At 44.6% G+C, this 16,122-nt stretch overlaps 1 protein-coding gene across 4 annotated transcripts; it reads left to right on the top strand.

The window, feature by feature from the left end:
- Positions 1–6,308: 6,308 nt before the first annotated feature.
- Positions 6,309–14,881, top strand: TGOLN2 (trans-golgi network protein 2). 4 transcript variants are annotated; one of them, XM_025354769.1, is made up of 4 exons: positions 6,309–7,289; positions 7,521–8,638; positions 10,452–10,535; positions 13,696–14,881. In XM_025354769.1, exons 1-4 carry the CDS (start codon positions 7,244–7,246, stop codon positions 13,792–13,794), a joined length of 1,347 nt encoding a protein of 448 aa, XP_025210554.1. In that variant the 5' UTR covers positions 6,309–7,243; the 3' UTR covers positions 13,795–14,881. The 4 variants fall into 4 exon arrangements, with proteins under 4 accessions (XP_025210554.1, XP_025210556.1, XP_025210557.1 ...); XM_025354771.1 differs by having other exon boundaries at positions 10,452–10,536; positions 13,742–14,881; XM_025354772.1 differs by having other exon boundaries at positions 13,758–14,604.
- Positions 14,882–16,122: the final 1,241 nt, after the last annotated feature.

Genomic DNA, 16,122 nt, shown 5'->3' with positions numbered 1-16,122 from the left:
CCCCAAAAAAAAAAAAAAAAAAAAAAAAAAAAAAAAAAAAAAAAAAAAGAATATTTTTCTGGCCAGGTATGGTGGCTCATATGTGTATTTGCAGCACTTTGGGAGGCTGAGGTGGGAGGATTGCTTGAGCCCAGGAGTTCAAAACCAGCCTAGGCAACATAGTTCAAGACCAGCCTGGGCAACAGCCTGTCTCTACAAAAAGTTTAAAAATTAGCTAGGTGTGGTGGCGTGCACCTGTAGTCCCAGCTACTTGGGAGGCTGAGGTGGGAGGATTACTTGAGCCTGGGAGGTCAAGGCTGCAGTGAGCTATGGTCGGTCTCAAAAAAAAAGGGGGAAAAAAAAGAGAAACATCTTTCTTACTTTGGTTTATCTTTGTTTTATAATTTTTCTATAATGAACATACTACAATAATAATTTTAGAGCATTATATGCTACATATAGTGTTAAACACTACATTTTACATGAATCATCTAATTCTTAACATTTTAATTTCCATTTCATAAAGAAGAAATAGGCTGGGTGTGGTGGCATGCATCTGTAATCTCAGTACTTAGGGAGGCCAAGGTGGGCGGATCACTTGAGGTCAGGAGTTTAAGACCAGCCTGGCCAACATGGTGAAACCCTGTCTCTACTAAAAATATAAAAATTAGCTGGGTATGGTGGCACACACTGGTAGTCCCAGCTACTCAGGAGGCTGAAGCACGAGAACTGCTCAAATCCAGGACATAGAGGTTGCAGTGTGCCAAGATCACACCATTGCACTCCAGCCTGGGCGTCAGAGCGAGACCCTGTCTCACCACAATAATAATAACGATAAAGAAACAAATATTTAAAGTAATTAAATCGTCCAAGGTCATGTAAATTATTTGTGCAATAAGTATTAAAGAATAACACTTAAGGACTATGTTTTTCCTATCTATTTGGCAGATTAATAATACTCACTGCTATCAAAGCTTTGGCAAAATAATAGAATTGCTTAATCTTTATTTCTTTCTTTCTTTTCTTCAGAGATTGGTTCTCACTCAGTCACTCAGGCTGGGATGCAGAGATCATAGCTCACTGTAATCTCCAACTCCTGGTCTCAAGCCAGACTAATTTTTAAATTTTTTTATAGAGACAGGGTCTCAATTTGTTGACCAGGCTGGTCTCAAACTCCTGGCTTCAAGGGATCCTCTTGGCTTCCCAAAGTGCTGGGATTACAGGCATGAGCCACTCTACCAGGCCTACTTAATCTTTCTGAGGGTTTATCTTATCTTAAAAGGCACCTAACCAGTACTTAACAATAGTTACTAACAATAGAAAACTAAAAATAATACAGATGTCCAATAGTAAGAGAACTGTCACAATTACGATAAACTAATAGATTACTTTTTATGAAACCATTAACAATCCTGTTTTGAACAATATTTAGTTAGAAAAATTGTTCCTATACTTACCTTTGAACTCCATGATCACATTTCCAACTAGATATTTTCACCCGGCTGTCTCATGGTCCAAACTACACAGAAGCAATTAACCATAAGCAAATTCATTTTATATGTCCCACCCCCATCAGACTTGCTTCTCCATTAGTGTTCCTTCCCTCAGGGAAAGGACACCTCCACACCTTCCTCACCATCACTCCTTTCCCCCACACCCAGCCCATCTTCAAGGCCTGTTAGTATTACCTTCAGATTTATCTTGAGTCCAATTACTTCCCTCCATTCTCACTGTCCCTACACTAGTCCTACTTGAACTATTGCATTAGTCTCTTAACTCTTAAATTCACTCCTCCCTCCCCACTCAAGTTCTTCACGATACAACCAGAGTAATATTTAAAAATTTGGCTGAGCCCGGTGGCTCACGCCTGTAATCCCAACACTCTGGGAGGCCAAGGTGGGCGGATCACTTGAGGTTAGGAGTTTAAGACCAGTTTGGCCAACATGGTGAAACCCTGCCTCTACTAAAATACAAAAATTAGCTGGGTGTGGTGGTGGGCGCCTGTAATACCAGCTACTTGGGAGGCTGAAACAGGAGAATTGCTTGAACCCGGGAGGCGGAGGTTGCAGTGAGCCGAGATTGTGCCATTGCACTCCTGCCTGGGCGACAGAGTGAGACTCTGTCTCAAAAACAAAAATAAAATAAAATAAAAAATAAATTGAAACAACAAAAACTCCCCACCCTCAGCTGGTGTGATGGTACTGGGTTATCACAACTTATTAACATTAGTATCACTACACTTGGTGTTAATATATAACACCCCATTGCTAAATTTGACTGTCTTTAAAAAATCCCAATTCTATTTTTCCCCTACTTAAAACTCTAGCAATATCATTATTGTTAAGATAAAATATAAAACACTGGATATGGCCCATGAGTTCTGCATGATTTGGACTCCTTTCCTCTATTGTCTAGTAATTTGGACACCAGGTCAGGCTTAATAATTTACTGTTCCCTCACCAGACACACATACCCTTGATAAGCCAGTATCTTTAAATGTTAGTCAGACATTTATTTAGAGGAGATAGAAATAATTTTCTTTTCCTTTTTTTTTTTTTGAGAGAGTCTTGCTCTGTTGCCTAAGCTGGAGTGCAGTGGTACAGCTCACTGCAACCTCTGCCTCCCAAGTTCAAGTGATTCTCCTGCCTCAGCCTCCCAAGTAGCTGAGATTACAGGCATGCACCACCATGCCCAGCTAACTTTTTTTGTATTTTTAGTAGAGACAGGGTTTCACCATGTAGGTCATGCTGGTCTCGAACTCTTGATCTCAAATGATCTGCCTGCCTCAGCCTCCCAAAGTGCTGGAATTACAGGCTTGAGCAACCCCACCCAGCCAGAATTTAATCTTTTCTTTCTTTCTTTCTTTTTTTCTTTTCATTTTTTAGGACAGAGTCTCACTTTGTTGCCAAGGCTGGAGTGCAGTGACCTGATCACAGCTCACCACAGCCTCCACCTACGACGCTCAAGCAATTCTCCCATCTCAGTGCTCCTGGGACTGTAGGTGCACACCATGCCCAGCTAATTTTTAAAATTATTTGTAAAGACGAGGTTTCACCACGTTGCCCAGGGTGGTCTTGAACTCCTGGGCTCAAACAGCCAGCCTTAGCCTCCCAACCAAAGTGCTGGGATTACAGGCAAGAGTCACTGCACCTGGCCAGAGTTTTCTTTTAGAGACAAATTAATTTACCAATTCATTTCTTTCAGCCAAAGTAGAGTCAAGGTTCTGAAATAGTTTGGCAAAAGATTTCTCACTTCCTGTAATTCTTCTTTTCTCTTCAGTAATGAGTGTATGTGTGACAGACATTTTCTTCGACACAGAAACATACTGAGAACATATTAATTGTTTTTTAAATTAAAAAATATCCAGCCTGGGTATTTTTTAGAATGAGACTCTGTCTCAAAAAATAATAATAAAATAAAAATAAAGCACTTGTTCCTGAAAATTATATGCCACTACATGTACTATTCCTTGAAATTCTGAAGAATTCTAATTGACTAGAACTGCACATCATGTAAGCCAAATACTGTACTCAGTAGACTACAGAGGAGTTATTTCCCCTGGCAGCTGTAGTTCTTTCTGGCAGGAGTGGGACTAATTTACATTTCAATCAAAGTTAACTGGCATATGGCCGGGCGCAGTGGCTCATGCCTGTAATCTCAGCACTTTGGGAGGCCGAGGTGGGTGGATCACTTGAGGCCAGGTGTTTGAGACCAGCCTGGCCAACATGGTGAAACCCTGTCTCTACTAAAAATACAAAAATTAGCCAGGCGTGGTGGTGGGTGCCTGTAATCTCAGCTAGGCAGTAGGCTGAGGCGGAAGAATCGTTTGAACCCGGAAGGCGGAGGCCGCAGTGAGCTGAGATCACACCACTGCACTCCAGCCTGGGCAACAGAGGGAGACTCCATCTCAAAACAAAACAAAACAAAACCCACAAAGTTAACTGGCATATTTTCTGTTGTACTTTTTGTGCTTAGTAGATTCATGTTCTAGACAATTCTCAGATCATTTGTTCAATCTGGCTCTGTTCCAGCCTCTTTCCTACCCTTCTCCTTCTTCTCTATTATCTGACAACTGTAGTCTTTAGACTTACACAAAATACCAGGTTCCCACCTGTCTGCAGACCATTGTATAAGGTTGGTGCAAAAGTAATTGCTGTTTTTGTCAAACGGCCAGAACGCAATTGATTTTGCACCAACCTAATACATGCTGTACACTCAGCCAGGAAAGCTCATCCTCCTCTTCCTTTCCTCTTCACCTGGGACACAGCTACAACCTTCAGTCCTCAGCTTAAGGGTCCCTTCCTCAAATGAGCTCATAGTTTCTGTACTTTTCTTTCTGGCAGTTCTTGGAATGTGCATGCACGCACACGTTTGTGTAGATATTTAATATTTATGTATCCCAAAAGATTGCATGCTCCATGAAGTTAATACCTACCTTAAAAACTTGATATAGGGTTGGGCGCGGTGGCTCACACCTGTAATCCCAGCGTTTTGGGATGCTGAAGAGGGTGGATCACCTGAGGTCAGGAGTTCAAGACCAGCCTGACCAACGTGGAGAAATCCTGTCTCTACTAAAAATACAAAATTAGCTGGGTGTGCTGGTGCATGCCTGTAGTCCCAGTTACTCGGGAAGCTGAGGCAGGAGAATCACTTGAACCTGGGAGGCAGAGGTTGTGCTGAACGTGCCATTGCACTCCAGCCTGGGCAACAAGAGCAAAACTCTGTCTCAAAAAAATTTTTTTTTATATAGTTGTACATATTTATGGGGTACATGTGGTATTTTTATACAGGTATACAATATTTAATGACTAAATCAGAGTAACTGGGATATCTATCACCTCAAATATTTATTATTTGTATTGGGAACATTACAATTCTTCTCTTTTGAAATATACAATGTTATTGTTAACCATAATTTTCCTACTGTATTGACTACAGAACATACTTACTCTTTTTATGTATCTGTATTTTTGTACCCATTAACCAACTTCTCTTCATCTTCCTTCTCCTCATCCCCTCCCAGCCTCTGGTAGCCACCTCTACTTTCATGAGATCCACTAGGCTCAGCTACTTGGAAGGCTGAGGTGAGAGATCACTAGAGCCCAGGAGATGGAGATTGCAGTGAGCTGAAATCGTGCCACTGCACTCAAGCCTGGGTGACAGAGTAAGACTGTCTCAAAAAAAAAAAAAAAAGAGAGCAAGAGATGGGGTCTTGCCATGTTGCCCAGTCTGGTCTGGAACTTCTGGGCTCACACGATCCTCCTGCCTCAGCCTCCCAAAGTGCTGGAATTACAAAAGTATTTATCTCTTTGATATACTTATTTCCTTTCTTTTGGATACATACCCAGCAGTGGGAATACTGGATCATATGGTAGTTCTATTTTTAGTTTCTGAGAAACTCTGTGCTGTTTTCTTTTATTTTTTTATAGAGAAGGAGTCTTGATACTTTGCCCAGGCTGATCTCGAACTCCTGGGCTCAACTCATCTGCCTGCCTCAGCCTCCCAAGGTGCTGGGACTACACGTATGAGCCTGCATGCCCTGCCAATACTGTTTTCCATAATGGCTGTACTAATCTACATTCCCACCAACAGGATATGAGCATTCCCTTTTCTTCTCATCGTTGTCACCATTATGTACTTTTTTTTTCTTTTGATAACAGCCATTCTAACTGGGGCTAAGATGATCTCTCATTGTGGTTTGGATTTGCATTTCCCTGATGATTACTGATAGTGAGCATTTTTTCACATACCATTTATTTGTTGGCCATTTGTATGTCATCTTTTGAGATATGTCTATTCAGCAGGTCTCTTGCCCATTTTTTTCTTTTTGATTTTTTGAGATGGTTGCCTAGGCTGGAGTGCAGTGATAAGATTTTGGCTCACTCACTGCAATCTCCGCCTCCTAGGCTCAAATAATCCTCCCATCCTTAGCCTTCTGAGTAGCTGGGATTACATGCACAGGCCACCATGCCCGGCTAATTTTTTGTATTTTTGGTAGACACAGGGTTTCACCATGTTGCCCTGGCTGGTGCCCATTTTTTAATTATATTTTTTTCCTTGAGTTTCTTATATATTCTAGTTATTAATCCCTTGTCAGATGGATAGCTTGCGAATAGTTCTCCCATTATGCAGGTTGTTTCTTCACTGTTTCCTTTGCTGTGCAGAAGCTTTTTAACTTGATGTAATCTCATTTAAGACCTATCATTTCTTAAATCACTGTCTCCTAAGCACCAAGCCTGGCAATCGTTCATAAAGTGATTTCAAACATTTAATGTATAAACATAACAGTAACTGTAAACGGTGGGATACAAAACCATTTACCTGATTATCCCAATATGCCGAGAAAATAAATCTGCATAGAAGAGAAGAGAAATACACTAATTAAGAAGGGAAAGTGTCCTTTTTTTTTTTTTTTTTTTTTTTTTTTTTTACAAAACTAAATGGAAACATAATAAACTAATGTAAGCGGTAACCTGTGGAGGAGTAGGAAGACTCTTCTAAGAAAGGTCTATTTACTTTAAAATCTGGTTCTCATTTCTGAAACATTATACTGTATTATCTATTCAAAAACATTAAATGTTTAGAGGGCAGACAATACACTAAAACATTAATAGTGATTATCCCGGAAGGGTGGCAGTCAGGCTTTGTTTTCTGCTTCTGTACTTTTACGACCAGAAAAAGGCTGCACTTTTTAGAAAAGATGCTTGGCGACCTCGGAGAACACCGTCTCTGTGGAGTCGGGAAGGAGGAGGGCCGGGATGCGAAGGCAACGCTTTGTAGGTGATCGGATGGATTTGTTCCCACATGGGAGAGACCAGAGCACCGCATGTTTGTATACTACCAAGAGGGAAACACGAAAAAAGCAGAGCATAGAAACGCAAGCACAGGATGGTGGTGGCCAAGAGGCGCCTGCCCCTAGCGACCTCACTTCCGCGGCCAGTGCGAGAGGCCAGGGAGCTCCAGCTCTGCCTGTAAGGTCTCGGAAGTACGCAGCGGAGAGGACGAAAAACGGAGGGCCGGTCTGTTGCGGCTGTGGTAGAGACGAGAAACCAGGAAGAAGAGGCTCACCTTCCTCTCAGCGACCGTAACCACCGCAGCGGAAGGCGAGCGCAGACACCAGCAGCGACGGCCCCGGCAAATCTCGCCCTTTGTCTTGGCGGAAGCCGGAGACGGAAAGACGCGCGCAGCAGGGGCGGGACTGGAGAGGGGCCCCGCGCGCGGATCTCGCGAGAGCGTTAGAGGGCGGAAGCGCTATTCGAGCAGGATGAGGTTCGTGGTTGCGTTAGTCCTCCTGAGCGTCGCAGCGGCTGGTAAGACCCTCTATCCCGCATCCCACTCTTGCCCCCAGGTCCCCCATTCTCACCTGGGCAGGTAACTTCTAGGCTCGCTTCTTCCCTGCCCGACCCACCTCTCCGCTCGCCATCATCTCCCGCCCCACCCCCCAATCCCTGTTTCCCCGCTGCTCCCAATATCTTCCAGCTCTGAGGAGTTCCTTCTTCCGGCCTGCCCTTCTCTGGTGCTAACTCGTTTTTCTATTTTAGGAGCCGCGCCGCTCTCGGACACCAGAAGTGCCAAGAAAGAAGAAGCTGGAGTTCGGCCTTCTACAGAATACGTCTCTACTTACCCCACCTTGAGCCAACGGCCTGGAGGCTCTACCAAGTCGGATCCGGAGCCGCACACTTCAGTAGACAGCCCTAGGAGGTCGGATCCAGGGCCCCAGACTTCAAAAGACAGCCCTAGCAAGTCGGGTGCGGAGGCGCAGACCCCAGAAGACAACCCCAACAAGTCGGGTGCGGAGGCAAAGACCCAAAAAGACAGCTCTAGCAAGTCAGGTTCGGAGGCTCAGATCACAAAAGACAGCTCCAGCAAGTCGGGTGCGGAGGCAAAGACCCAAAAAGACAGCCCTAGCAAGTCGGGTTCGGAGGCGCAGACCACGAAAGACAGCACTAGCAAATCGGGTGCGGAGGCGCCAACCACAAAAGACGTCCCTAATAAGTCGGGTGCCGACGGCTCTAGCAAGTCGGGTGCGGAGGATCAGATCCCAAAAGACGTCCCTAACAAGTCAGGTGCGGAGAAGCAGACTCCAAAAGACGCCGCTAACAAGTCCGGTGCAGAGGAGCAGGGCCCAATAGACGGGTCTAGCAAGTCAGATGCGGAGGAGCAGACCCCAAAAGACGGCCCTAGCAAGGTGGTTCCAGAGCAGCCTTCCAGGAAAGACCATTCCAAGCCCGTCTCCAACCCTTCTGATAACAAGGAGCTCCCCAAGGCTGACACAAACCAGTTAGCTGACAAAGGGAAGCTTTCTCCTCATGCTTTCAAAACCGAATCTGGGGAGGACACTGACCTCATTTCTTCCCCGCAGGAGGAAGTTAAGTCTTCAGAGCCTACTGAGGATGTGGAGCCCAAAGAGGCTGAAGATGATGATACAGGACCCGAGGAGGGCTCACCGCCCAAAGAAGAGAAAGAAAAGATGTCCGGTTCTGCCTCCAGTGAAAACCGTGAAGGGACACTTTTGGATTCCAGGGGTAGCGAGAAGGATGACCGTCATGGGGAGAGTTCTGGAAATGCCAGCGCGGAGAGCAGCCACTTCTTTGCATATCTGGTGACTGCAGCCATTCTTGTGGCAGTCCTCTATATCGCTCATCACAACAAGCGGAAGGTAGGTCTAGAGCGGCCTTCGGGAGGGGAGTGGGGTTTCCAGCACCCTGGAAGCTTGGGTTTGGGTGGGTATCCTATCACTGGATGCCCGTGAGCACTGGGGACTTTAAAACAAACTTCAGTTTTTCTCCTCCGGCCCCATTAGGCCTTTTTACTCTTGTTTTGTGAATCGTGTTTTCATCCTGTGATCTATTTACTTTGAGTGTCCTCTGCTACTGCGTTAGGATCCAAGTTAGGCCATTATTAGGATCTGACCTGATGTGGAATCTCCTCCCATAACTTTGCACTTGGGCCCTTCACAGCCTCAGAGGATCTGAGTACTTGACAGTTAAAGCACGTACCTTCCATCCTATTTCCATTCTTGAGACGACATATCATTTCTAGTTTCCTTTCCCAACATTCTGTTTTCCATCAGTGGCACAAAGAATAGTTTCAATTACTGCATCTTCAATACCAGCAACAAGGAGCCCAGGGACTTCTGCAATTAATAATAATTAGAAGAAAGCCCAGAAATTGCACAGACACGTACATCTGTGACTTTTTCAGCAGGGTTTGGTCTGTTTATTAGCAACCACTCTAATGACAAAATGATTGCATTTCATATTGAGCCCCCAAAATTTAGAAGCTAGTTTTTGTAACCTGCTTAAAATTGGAGAGTCCATTTCTGGCCATGAGGCCTGTGGCTAGAAAGAATAGAGGGGAAGACCTTTAGTAAAAATGTGCATTCCTGGCTGGGTGCAGTGGCTCATGCCTGTAATCCCAGCACTTTGGGAGGCTGAAGCGGGAGGATTGCTTGAGCCCAGGAGTTTGAGACCAGCCTGGCCAACAAAGCAAGACCTCGTCTCTACATACAAAAAAAAAAAAAATTAGCCAGATGTGGTGGTGGACGTGTGTGGGCCCAGCTAGTCTGGAGGCTGAAGTGGGAGGATGGCTTGACTGTTGGAGGTCGAGGCTTCAGTGAGCCATGGTCACGCTATTGCACTCCAGCCTGGGTGACAGAGTGAGACCTGTCCTCAAAGAAAAAAAAGTGCATTTCTTTTTTTTTTTTTTTGAGACAGAGTCTCGCTCTGTTACCCAGGCTGGAGTGCAGTGGCAGGATCTCAGCTCACTGCAAGCTCCGCCTCCCAGGTTTACGCCATTCTCCTGCCTCAGCCTCCCAAGTAGCTGGGACTACAGGTGCCCGCCACCACGCCTGGCTAGTTTTTTTTGTATTTTTAAGTAGAGATGGGGTTTCACCTTGTCAGCCAGGATGGTCTCGATCTCCTAACCTTGTGATCCGCCCATCTCGGCCTCCCAAAGTGCTGGGATTACAGGCTTGAGCCACCATGCCCGGCCAAAAAAGTGCATTTCTTATTCTATGTCCAAGTGTCCATTATGCAGGGTAACTTTGGTCATGAAATGAGAGTGACAGAGAGTATAGTTGATGTAGCAATGTGGGGTGAAAGAGTACATTTGTAGATAGGAAATTCTGATTATGATTATTTTTAAAGGAATGTCTTACTGTAGATATCTCTAGGAAGGAGTTGATAGATCTTTGACTTGTGTACCTTTGAATGAATCATACAGACTTCCTCCCACACGCTAGAACTCAGACAGCCTTCTATTTATTATTTCCTATTGAGCAATACAAAAGATTCTGATGTAGTTAGGCTCTGTCTTTCTTAAACTGGTTAAAGTTTAAATAGACCTCTGTGAGTGTACTGCTCTTTCTACAGTCAGGGTCATTAACAAATATGCTACCAGGTGACTGCCTCTGATTTCAGAGACTGAGCTATGTCATTACCTGTTAATCATTTTCTTTTTCTTTTCCTCAGATCATTGCTTTTGTCCTGGAAGGAAAAAGATCTAAAGTCACCCGGCGGCCAAAGGCCAGTGACTACCAACGTTTGGACCAGAAGGTAAGGAAGGAGGAGCCAGGTCCACGGGAGGGATAGTTAACGTTAGATGGACCCAGTAGTGGGCTTGCGTTTGCCATGGCAGCAGTGGCCGATTCTGGGGGTGCTGTTGCTGTTGCATTCGCCCTTTTTAGACAACAAACTAGAAACATCTAGATACACATATCTCTGACGTTAGAGCTAGAAGAGACCTTCGAATACTCTACAGCAGCTCCCTCCCTTGACAGATGAGGTAATAGGCCCGCATAGAAACACTCATTTTTTTTTCCGCTAAGTTTCTATTGCAAGTTAGTGGCAAAATCAGGACCTGATAGTAACTCCCTGGTCTCCCAGTCTTGAGCTTTCTGCATTCTACCAGCACTCCATAAACTTTAATAGGCATTTGAATCACCTTGGAGAATTTTGATAAAAAGCATTGTCTGATTCATTTGATGTGGAGTGGAGCCTATATTTCTACATTCTTCTTTTTTTTGGAGACAGAGTTTCGCTCTTGTTGCCCAGGCTGGAGTACAGTGGTGCAATCTCGGCTCACTGCAACCTCTGCTTCCTGGGTTCAAGCTATTCTCCTGCTTCAGCCTCCCAAGTAGCTAGGATTACAAGTGCCACCACCATGCCCAGCTAATTTTGTATTTTTGGTAGAGATGGGGTTTCTCCATGTTGGTCAGGCTGGTCTTGAACTCCCAACCTCAGGTGATCCACCTGCCTCAACCTCCCAAAGTGCTGGGATTACAGGCATGAGCCACCATGCCCAGCCTATGTCTACATTCTTAGGAAGTTCTCAGGTGAAACCAAATGCCACTGGATCCACACTTTATGTGGTAAAGCACTAGACTACGCTCCCTGAAAACAGAAGCCCAGAAGCACATAGGCCTCCAACTCCCCACATCAGCCTGGCTTAAGCACTGTGGGCTGGAGTTCCTGAGTACAGCCAATCGATTCCTCTGTCAGATAAGCCCTCCTTCCACCCCTATTGGGGGAACCCCTGCTCCCAGTATTTAAACGTAGGTTCTTTCTATTTTTCCTAAGTGTCGGCTGGTCTGAGAAATAAAGAGAAAGAATACAAAGAGAAGAATTTTACAGCTGGGCCTCTGGGGGTGACATCATATATTGGCAGGACCGTGATGTCCCCCTGAGCTGCAAAACCAGCAAGTTTTTATTAGAGATTTCAGAAGGGGAGGGGGTGTATGAACAGGGAGTAGGTCACAAAGATCACATGCCTCAAAGGGCAATAAAGATCACAAGGCAAAGGGCAAAGCAAAAATCACAAGGCAAAGGGCAAAATTAGAATTACTGATAAGGTTCTGTGTTCAGCTATGCACATATTGTCTTGATAAACATCTTAAACAACAGAAAACAGAGTTCGAGAGTAGAGAACAGGTCTGACCTCAAGTTTACCGGGGTGGGATTTTTTTCCCTACCCTAATAAACCTGAGGGTACTGCAGGAGACCAGGGCGTATTTCAGTCCTTATCTTAACTGCATAAGACAGACACTCCCAGAGCAGCCGTTTATAGACCTCCCTCCAGAAATGCAGTTCTTTTCCTAGGGTCTTAATATTTAATATTCCTTGCTAGGAGAAGAATTTAGCAATATCTCTCCTACTTGCACATCCATTTATAGGCTCTCTGCAAGAAGAAAAATATGTCTGTATTCTGCCCAACCCCACAGACAGTCAGACCTTATGGTTGCCTTCCCTTGTTTCCTGAAAATTGCTGCTGTTCTGTTCTTTTTCAAGGTGCACTGATTTCATATTGTTAAAACACCGATGTTTTACAATCAGATTTCATGTTCAAATATACACGTTTTACAATCAGTTTGTACAGTTAACGCAATCATCACAGGGTCCTGAGGTGACATACATCCTCAGCTTCCTAAGATAACAGGATTAAGAGATTAAAGTAAGACAGGCGTAAGAAATTATAAGAATATTACTAGGGAAGTGATAAATGTCCATGAAATCTTCACAATTTATGTTCCTCTGCTGTGGCTCTAGCCGGTCCCTCCGTTTGGGGTCCCTGACTTCCCTCAACACACCCCATGGCAGCAGAGCTGAGCAAGGGTCTTTCTAAAAACAACCTAAGTAGGAAGAGTGTACTCTACTGCGTTGCTACCAGTGTGCACCCTTCCTTCTGGTTTCAGCATAGCAACAAGCAGGACATTGGCAAAGAACCATTGGTGGCCCAAATATGAATTGTTCCCAAACTTCCTGCAGGGAACATGATTCTCTTGTACAACTCAATATTAGCTACAGAACGAGCCACTGAGCTCACAACATCTTTGCTAACTAGTCCAGTAGGCCAGCTTTACAATTTAGCTCTGGACTACTACCTTTTCAGATAATTGACTTTAAGGATTTACCCTTTTTATGATATTTGTTTGTTTGTTTTTGAGACAGAGTTTCACTCTGTTGTCCAGGCTGGAGTGCAGTGGCTTAATCTTGGCTTACTGCAACCTCCACCACCCAGGTTCAAGCAATTCTCCCGCCTCAGCCTCCCAAGTAGCTGGGATTACGGGCACCCACCACCACGCCCAGCTAATTTTTAGATTTTTAGTAGAGACGGGGTTTCACCCTTTTGGCCAGGCTGGTCTTGAACTCCTGACCTCAAGTGATCCACCCACCTCAGCCTCCCAGAGTGCTGGGATTACAGGCGTGAGCCACCATGCCCAGCTTGTGATTTTTAAAAAAATACACATGGGGCTGGGCACAGTGGTTCGTGCCTGTAATCCCAACAGTTTGGGAGGCTGAGGCAGGCAGATCACCTGAGGTCAGGAGTTCGAGATCAGTCTGGCCAACGTGATGAAACTCCATCTCTACTAAAAATACAAAAATTAGCTGGGCGTGGTAATCCCAGCTACTACTGAGGAGGCCAAGGTGGGGGAATCGCTTGAACTTCAGAGGCAGAGGTTGCAGTGAGCCAAGATCGTGCCACTGCACTCCAGCCTGGGCGACAGAGCAAGACTCCGTCTCAAAAACAAAACAAAACAAAAACAAAAACAAAAAACACATGTAAATAATTCACAACAATACAGAACAGTATGAGGCAGAAGCCAGGATTCCTATCTCTCCAAGTGTATATCTTTCTAGTGTTATGTTTCATTTCAAACTTTAAAAATCATTTTGTGTGCTATTTTAATTAATTGCTGTTTCTGTGATGGTGGGTCAGTATGTCTTAATTCTGAATGTGTTCCCTGCACCTCCTAAAAGATCTTTTTTTCCTCCCCAAAGTCATAACAGAATGGTATATTCCTCTGGAAAAAGATGAACGTCACCAATGGATTGTGCTGCTCTTGTTTCAGCTTTGAATTTTTTGTCCTTGAGAACCTTGTCCTCCCTGCTGATTTGTTTCTAAATCAAAAGAAATGAAGAAAAACGTACTGTGACCTAAGAGACACCCTCCTCTAGGATTTAGTGGCAAGTCTGGGCTGGCAGAGGTAGGGGGTTGCTTTGGGGTTTGCACCTGCACTTTGGTGACATTGTTCTTCTGTGTTCCCTTTATTTATGCTGGTGGCTTCCATCCATTCGTCCTCTGAGTGTGAGTGGAGGGCCATGTGGAAACACCGCTATGACCAAAGGGATATCCCAGTCTGGGCAGGTTGCGCTGCTGACCACCCTCCCTTGGGGCCCGGGCTCTGTAGGAAAGTTGGCCCTTGATTGTGGCATTGCACTCTCACTGTTTCTCTCTGCAGACCTGGGGAAAACTGCAGGTAGAAGTGCTTTTCTACTAAGGCCTCTTACTTTGTGGGGGATGTGCCCTACAGAAGACATAGAAGATGGGGAAATGCCGATGGGCAAAGAGCTACTTTGAATACATAATTCTCTTCAAAGACTTCAGCAGCAAACCAAAACAGCAGGTTAAAAAAAAAATGCTTTTCTGGGTGCAAGTCTAACCTGTCTAGCATGAGATCTTCTAGATTTTCTGATTATTTTATGTAACTTGAAACAAAGTGAATCAGCTTCCACTTGGTTGTGCCGAGCATAAAACAGAACTTGGGCTTCCTAATAGGCCACTGTCCCATCACAGATTTTTAAAATAAATATGATTTGAAATAGTGTGATCTTTCACACAATCATACTCAGTAGGAACTTTTTGAAATAGGGCAACTTCATGTTTCATGCGAGAAAACATGAAGGAGGGTTTTGGTTTTGGTCTGCAGTTTTTCCAAAGGGCTTTTATGAGATACATTTCCCACAAAGTCCATTTGGCCTTTGTTGCCTAAAACAGACAAAATAGACTTAGATTTATTAATAGAAACTAACTATACTCTCTGCCCATTTTTACCTCAGTGTATTTAATGGTCCTTTAATCTGATATAAGATGCCAAGGGTATTTGCTAAAAATTATTCTTCCATGCCATGTCAGGAGTTAATGCAAATGAAGAGATTCCGTGGGTTCCCCTGGGATAAGTGAGGTTAGTGTCTTAGACCACACTATTGTTTGAAGGTTTATCTCTTCTAGTCATGGTCTTCCACTTTGTAGACAGCCTAAAGAGAGTTGTTTTTGAGCTGATCTCAGGGAAGTACAAATAACTTGGGAGATGAGGGACAAAAGATGATTCTGTGCTGTCAAGGCAGTAAGTCTGAAGAAAGGACCATGCTTCTTGTATTATCTTCCACCTTGCTTAAAACAGCCCATAGCTTTGAGTTGACATTTTCATTCTTGGCAGGTAGCCTACTTTATGGAGGTAAGGAATGAAGACCTACCCTTGGGTCATTCTCTGTACTGATGCATCAGTCTTCTAATACTTTGCACCAACCTGAGGAATCTTCTTTTAGGCTCCTCTAGCATCCCCTAAGACCGTGGCTATTGCACTTCTCTCTCCCTGCCTGCCTCCCTTATCCCTGCCTTTCCCCTCCTCGTGTTTTCTGATTGTGCCCATCTATACCAGCTCCTTTCCTTCCACCTTCATATGCACCTGGATTTTTCTGTTCCCAACTGTCCTATTTGTTATTCATCCTGCTACTCAACTTCTCCAGCATGTTGCTTCCCTTAAGTTGCCATTCATTCTCTTCATGACTTTTACCAACTCACTTCGGTCTCTGTCTGTCAACTAAGCTTTTCTTTTTTTTTTTTTTTTTTTTTTGAGACGGAGTCTTGCTCTGTCACCCAGGCTGGAGTGCAGTGGCCGGATCTCAGCTCACTGCAAGCTCCTCCTCTCGGGTTCACGCCATTCTCCTGCCTCAGCCTCCCGAGTAGCTGGGACTACAGGCACCCGCCACTTCGCCCGGCTAGTTTTTTGTATTTTTTTTAGTAGAGACGGGGTTTCACCGTGTTAGCCAGGATGGTCTCGATCTCCTGACCTCATGATCCGCCCGTCTCGGCCTCCCAAAGTGCTGGGATTACAGGCTTGAGCCACCGCGCCCGGCCTTAACTAAGCTTTTCTAAAGGTTACCAGTTATCAGATTACCAAATCCATGGCTTTTTCTCAAAGCTTAGTCTTGTCCTTGATGGAACTGGACACTGTTGACCATCCAAATGGAAATTCCCCTTTCTTGATGTCTCTGACAAATGGTCCTTTGCCTTATCTTGTGCTGGTGGGAAAAAAGCCCTCAAAGCCAGGCCTCTCTATTCCTTTGACTGTCTCCTCAGCCA

Source organism: Theropithecus gelada, chromosome 13 (assembly GCF_003255815.1).
Source record: "Theropithecus gelada isolate Dixy chromosome 13, Tgel_1.0, whole genome shotgun sequence".
In the NCBI taxonomy this organism is placed as follows: domain Eukaryota; kingdom Metazoa; phylum Chordata; class Mammalia; order Primates; family Cercopithecidae; genus Theropithecus; species Theropithecus gelada.
Note: the sequence above shows the minus strand (reverse complement) of the source record. Positions and strands in the feature narration are given on the sequence as shown.

What these genes read in the sequence shown, in the direction of transcription:
- TGOLN2 (XM_025354769.1), top strand. Translation starts at nt 7,244, where the DNA reads ATGAGGTTCGTGGTTGCGTTAGTCCTCCTGAGCGTCGCAGCGGCTG. An exon ending in CCTGAGCGTCGCAGCGGCTG is followed by an intron (nt 7,290 to 7,520) that starts GTAAGACCCTCT and finishes TTTCTATTTTAG; the next exon opens with GAGCCGCGCCGCTCTCGGAC. An exon ending in ACCAACGTTTGGACCAGAAG is followed by an intron (nt 10,536 to 13,695) that starts GTAAGGAAGGAG and finishes ATGGTGGGTCAG; the next exon opens with TATGTCTTAATTCTGAATGT.